Below are 6900 nucleotides of genomic sequence, written 5' to 3'. Positions count from 1 at the left end.
TTTCACTCAAGTCATCATTTCTGCTTTCTATATCAGAAATAAAATAAAATAAAACTATTTGTTAGTTTATTTTTTCTTTCTTCTTCTAATAGCAACATCTGATCCGAAAAGGGGCACAATAAGAAAATTTATTTAAATGAGTGAGTCGTTATAAACTGATGCACGCTAATTGAAGTGGTTGACTAACATGGTTGACATGGCATGTGCATAAATCATAGATCTTTTTCTTCGAGATACACAAGGAAAAAGATCTATGATTCTATACACACGGCACATCAATGCGTCAGTTAATCATTAATCGAAAAGAAAATCTACGGAGTATTTTATTATACTACACAAAATATAGAAACGTAAGAAGGGTAAGTAAGGAAGAGGCCAGGGCGGATTTATAGTGGGGGCACTTGCCCTCCTTAATTACCCTCACGTGGGTAAAATCCTGGCACTGTCCCTGTGTACGACTAAAATGAAAGAAGAGATTTTTTTGAATAAATGTATCTCGAGAACAATAATAATAATCCTTTGCGGTAGAAAGATTCATACTTCCACCTCGGGATTTATAACACGACCAAATCAAACTTGCAAGAAGTTCAAGTCTAAGAGTCAGTGTGGTACATGTCAAAAAAACTCTAATACTGAAATCCGATTCATAATCAAAATTAAGCAAGAATCATTTACTCTCAAATAAACAAGTTTATCTTCTTTTATATTTATGGAATCTCTTTTTTTAGACGTCTCTGCTTAACGTTTGTTGGTTGAGTACTGAGAGACTTGATGTGGGGAACTCATGGAGCTAGGCTCTACTAGTCCTCTTCAAGGAATAGAGTGACGTCAGCCATTCAAGTTACACAATAACTCATTGGTGGCTATTGAAGGAACTTGACTCTATCAAGGGTGGAAACGAGTTTCATAGACGACTTGGAGACGACTTTACACTACATGACACAAGGCACCAAAAGCAAAGTGTTTCTTAATAGGATTCGATCATCGATCATGATCTTTTTCATTCTTTTGGTTCACCACAATTTGTTTCCTTTTTGAGCTCAACCAAGATCAAGACCTTTCAAAGCTGTAAACAGAGTATCTTCATGGTGTCTAACCCACCGCTTATGACTGATGTGCTTCAATCGTGTAATTTTTGTGCTAATACTAGAAACCTAATATCCTTCAGCCAAATGTACATAGGCACCCAATTGGGGAAGAAATTTACAATTTATACTTGTGTGCTTGTACCATTATCTCGTTGGCCACGCATAAAGATTTACCTCGACTTATCTAGTATACGTGATTTGTGGGGTATTGCATGTACTCAAGGGATTTGTATGAGATATAGTGCCCTAAGCATGGTTTTAAATCTCATTTGAGACCGAGACGACTTGTCCGATACGTCTTGGTCTTGTTCACCAATGACACAGATAGACAAGTCTAATGTATCAAAATAAATTTAAAATCACTACTCATTTTTCTCATTGTTAAAAGAGATTAAACATATCAGAAAATCTAATCGAGACTACTCAATCTTATTCATGAATGAGACGAAATGGCAAAACGAGTTTTAAAACCATGGCTCGAAGAGGCCACTTGCCTTGCCCCATTGGTCGCGCCTATAGGTCCGAACACTCCCATCAACAAAAAAAAAAATTATAGTACATTGTTATCTACAAACAATATATATATATATATATATAGTTGTTGTGTAAAATATAATGATTGGTGATTTTGCACTTAAGTGTACCTCTTTAAGTGTTTCTAAATCATCCCATGAAAACTTTAGAGTCACCAACATAGAATCTTCTTTCAACCTTATCTTGAATTATATCTTTAATTAAGGTTAATAAGAAAGATAAAGTTTTGATATTTTATTTTCTCTTAACCTCTTAGAGCCTTTCAAATATAAGACTAATTAGGCTTTAATGCCTTAGTAAGACCCATAGTGAAGAGTGGAAGGGTCCTATAATTGCTAGGATAATAGCCCACACAAAAAAAGTATAGTATAAGATTCTAAAGTATATGGCTCCACCGTAAAAGAGAAACAAAGAAAAAGAACTTTAATCACCTAACTTTTTGTAATGGTAACTACTACATAAACAAATCTCAACGTAGTTGGAAAAAAAAAAAAATGCACAAATCGAGTTTGATTATCTAACCGTGCAAGGCAAGTCATGTTTCTATTATTTCTTTATTTTTACTTTTTTAGTTACAAGTAACGACCGTTTCCATGATTCACTAATTCAACAATAGGACTTATGATGAGTTTATAATGTTCCTAACTTTGAGGAGACTCAAAACCCTCACTAATTTATGAGACAGTTGATCTATTCAACTAGTTCAACTTACAATTCTATCAACACTAATGTTGGAGTGACACAAATAGGGATACAGGTGACACAAATGATGTGGTGGCGCGCACATAACCATACATGTATGCGCCACCACATCATTTGTGTTACCCCAAGATGACTCTTCTATCAATTCTTGTGTTGAGATTTTGATTAGTATTAATGATTGATGTTTTTGTTGAATTTTTTTCGGAAAATTTAAAAATAAAAATTGAATTAAAAAATCTAAGTTTTTTATCTTTTATTGGATGGGAGTAACTTAAAAGGTTACATTATCAACTACTGAATAATTCCTTAAGAAGTTAGAACTTCTTTTTAACTCTAACCACATCTTCGTTGGAACGTCTTTTTCAAACCAATGCCTTTAAGGCATTGGTTCAATTTTACCTATTGGCACCCCATTTTTTAACACCTCTTCGTCACACCTCTTTTGTTTATATATTAGAGTTAATCCAAGAAGATAAGAGGACTTCACTTCTAATTTATTTTCAAGTAAATATTATGAGATTCTTGAGTCTAAAAATATCCAATCGATTACGCTTAAATTATTCTCATTATTTATTATTTGTAAGATATATTCAATGAAAGCATCAAATATTGTCGAGTTCACTATAAACAAATATTGGAGTGTTACCCTCTATATTATATATCATTGTATCCTAGGAGACATTATGAATCGTTGGCACTGGAGCAGGGGTGAATCTGTCTTAAGAACATCTCCTTCAACATGAAGCCTTAATCTTTTATTTCTATAAATCGATAAGTTCTTTTAATTTTATATATATATATATATATATATATATATATAGATATATATATATATAGATATATATATATATATATATATATATTATATATATATATATATATTATATATATATATATATTCTTAATATTTAATTTGGATTCGACTTAATTTCTCATTTAATTCTGTACTTGATTTATTTTCTTATTAAAATTGATTTACACCCAACAATCCAATCATTAAATCATCAAGTATTATGAGGTAGTGGAATTTTGGGTCTTATCACAAAGCAAGTCCTTAGTTTAATAGGAGAAGATTTGGTCAACAACGGCTAGTTAACGGCTACCACCCTCGACATCAATAATTAATTCCATTTTTTTATAAGGTAATTTTGTGGTACCACTATTTTGTTTGTTTTAGTTTTTTAATTTTAATTTTAATTTTGAAAACGCCAAATAACTCATATTATACAACTAACAACACATCTTGAATGTTTCCATGCTCATATTCTCTCCCTTTCAATCTTCAAGTCTCAGTAAATAGATGAACAAGATGAGAGTTTTTGAAGAAGGTAAAAGAGTATGAATTTAAAAATAAAAAATAAAAAAACATTTTGGCAACAGGTTGAAAAGGTCTTAATAGAATTATTATTATTTATTATTATTATTATTTTTAAAACAATGATTTTTTTATTTTTTATCTTTATATTGAGAGCTGTAGTTGCCAGACTACCTTTTACTAATGCCACACCAATTCTTATGTAAATCACAAAAGAATTGCATATCACTAGTGTGGTGTTTGTAAAAGTTGGTGTGGCAATAGTATTTTTTTTTATTTTTTTCAAACAAACGATGAGAAGGTAAGGTATTTTGGTCATTTTGAGAAATTCTCAACGTATGCTAGTGGATTGAAAAACCAATGACTTAAATATTGGTCCATATTTAGTTCAATAGTAGAAAGAAAAAAAAACAAGACCAATAGTTGAATTTTGGGGCATTGGATTCTAACTATATATATATTTTTTCAAATGTTCATCGAACCTACCACAGTGCCTGCTCATAAGCTAATGCTGAACTTGCTTGACTTCAAATGGCAAGAAGTCAGTACTATAGCAACCACTAGAAATATCTAATCCGAGAATATGCCATGTTGAAAAAAAAAAAAAAAGGCTCTGGAGCTTCTCATCACCTAATTATAATAATTTAAAATCATCAAATCAACTTGATATTTTATCAAGTAAATCTTATTAAGAAAACAAGGACAATCGAACTAAAAATTAAATCAAAACAAAACACAAATCACATATTGAAACACAAATTTAAATTATTGTAAAAAAAAAATGAAAAACTCATAGTTACAAATTACACTTTTTTATTAAAAAAAAAATGAGAAACATAAACACCCACGAAATCTAATTAGGATTTTACATAATATTATTAAACGCTTGACTTACAATACCTCCTTGTTGATTAGTACTATCTAGCTTCACAACAAATCTTTCCACATATTATATGTGGAATACCTAATTTCTCTTGTACACAAATGGTATTATAAACTAATTTGATGGAAGTAAATACCTAACTGTACATATAATGCCGTTTCTACATGAAAAACTCTCCTAAAAAATCCCCAAAAATTTCTTGGCAAGTTGCATGTGCCCGCACAGTGCTATGGTGAGAATCGTCATTTCGTAATAGGGGATGTAATTGTCATTATGAAAAAGACAGGGACAGCTGGACTATCCATCCCTCGTTCCTTCTACAAGGAAGGCTCTTTGCGTATTGTTTTGTATCCGCTGGACTTAAAAATCATAATCTATTTATGAGGAAATCTGTGCTGTATAAATCAAGGATACTTTTCCCGTGTACTGCTAATGCTGATTTCAATCATCAAACGTCATTTTTTCTGGGCCCACTACTCACTAATGTTTAGTCTACGAACAAAAGCAGAAATTAAATATTTTTAACCGTTGATCTTCATTTTATTAATGTCGAAGAGATCTAACGGATAGAAATTATCTATCAAAGCTGATAACTGTTGTGTCATGTGTGTAAGTATAGGAATTATGGATAACACGTGTCCATTTTATTATGTTTTCGCACCTTGGATCTATGATGGAAGAAAAGGTAAAGCTGTAAATCTCTCTCTCTCTCTCTATCTCTCTCTCTGTGACTTCTTGCGCGGCTTCTCCCAACAGAGACCAGAAGAGAAGATAGGATAGCAGAGGACCTTAGGAGCACATTAGCAATTCTCCTCCAGATTCGAGCCCGTTTACTCCTCTTTCTTCTCTCTTTGAGTTCGCTTCGTCTCCACGAAATCCGATTCCAGAGAGTGAAAAAAAGAAAAAAGAGAGAGAGAGAGAGAGAGAGGAAGGATTCGAGTCTTCTGTTCCTCATTCTCAGACTGGCAGACCATAAAGGAACCCTAGATTTTATTAATTTCTGTCTATCTTCTCGATTGGTTAATTTCTTCGATTTCAAGTCGAAGAAGAAGAGAAAGAAGAGAGGTTACCAAGTGAAGATGCTATGGATCATCAAATTATCAGGTTTTTTCTCTGCAGCGATGGTGATGATTGTTCTTTCTCCATCTCTTCAATCTTTCCCTCCTGCAGAAGCGATCAGATCCTCACATTTTGATGGTTATCTTCGTTTTCCAGGCCAAATCCCATCCTTTGATTCGGTAAATCGCTTTTCTTTCAGAAAAGCTTCTAAATTTCGCAATGCTGAAAAATGCGGCTCTGGAGACGAGCAAATTTCAGGAAAAACTACGGTTTGCGATCCATCACTTGTCCATATAGCAATCACGCTCGATGTCGAGTACTTACGTGGCTCGATCGCTGCTGTTCATTCTGTTCTACAACATTCTCTATGTCCAGAGAACATTTTCTTCCATTTTCTCGTCTCAGAGACAAATCTTCAAACCCTAGTTCGATCTACGTTTCCACAATTGAACTTCAAAGTCTATTACTTCGATCCGGAGATCGTTCGGAACCTGATCTCGTCCTCTGTGAGGCAAGCACTCGAGCAGCCCCTGAATTATGCGAGAAATTATTTGGCTGATATTCTCGAGCCATGCGTTCACCGAGTGATCTATCTGGATTCCGATCTTGTTGTCATCGATGATGTTTCGAAGTTATGGAACACTAGCTTAGGTTCTAGAACCGTCGGTGCGCCGGAATACTGCCACGCTAATTTTACAAAGTACTTCACGCCTCGGTTTTGGTCCGATAAGATGTTGTCCGGCACTTTTATTGGCCGAAAACCGTGCTACTTCAACACAGGTGTGATGGTTATAGATCTGGTGAAGTGGAGGAGATTTGGATACACGAAAAGGATCGAACGGTGGATGGAGATTCAGAAGAACGATCGGATTTACGAGTTGGGATCGCTGCCGCCTTATCTTTTAGTTTTTGCTGGACACGTGGCTCCGATCGAACACAGGTGGAACCAACATGGTCTTGGAGGGGATAACGTGAAGGGCAGTTGTCGTAATCTACACTCTGGTCCTGTTAGTCTTCTGCACTGGAGCGGTAGCGGCAAGCCTTGGCTCAGACTCGACTCGAACCGACCTTGCCCTCTTGACGCATTGTGGGCTCGTTACGACCTGTACGGACCTTCTCCATGACTGAAGATAGCCGGTAAATAAATTTCTCCAGATTTTTTTTTTTTTTACTTTCTGTGACTAGCCATTTTTTTTCCTTAATTTTTCCTACACTTTTTTTTTTGGCTCTCTCATGCTTGTATTCTATTTTACTTGTGCCTTCAAAAATAAAAGAAAAAAGATATTCCATTTATTACTGTATAAATATAGTATTCTCCA

General features: G+C 34.2%; 1 protein-coding gene across 1 annotated transcript; it reads left to right on the top strand.

Moving 5' to 3' along the window:
* The first annotated feature begins 4959 nt into the window (after positions 1-4959).
* Positions 4960-6900, top strand: GATL7 (galacturonosyltransferase-like 7). Its single transcript, XM_086426994.1, has one exon. It carries the CDS (start codon positions 5602-5604, stop codon positions 6703-6705), a length of 1104 nt encoding a protein of 367 aa, XP_086283120.1. The 5' UTR covers positions 4960-5601; the 3' UTR covers positions 6706-6900.

The sequence above is a fragment of the Akebia trifoliata genome, chromosome 16 (assembly GCF_017979445.1).
Source record: "Akebia trifoliata isolate Shusen 1 chromosome 16, ASM1797944v1, whole genome shotgun sequence".
Taxonomy (NCBI): domain Eukaryota; kingdom Viridiplantae; phylum Streptophyta; class Magnoliopsida; order Ranunculales; family Lardizabalaceae; genus Akebia; species Akebia trifoliata.
This window is presented reverse-complemented; position numbering and strand designations above follow the sequence as displayed.

Coding starts and splice junctions, on each gene's coding strand:
- GATL7 (XM_086426994.1), top strand. CDS start 5,602: ATGCTATGGATCATCAAATTATCAGGTTTTTTCTCTGCAGCGATGGTG.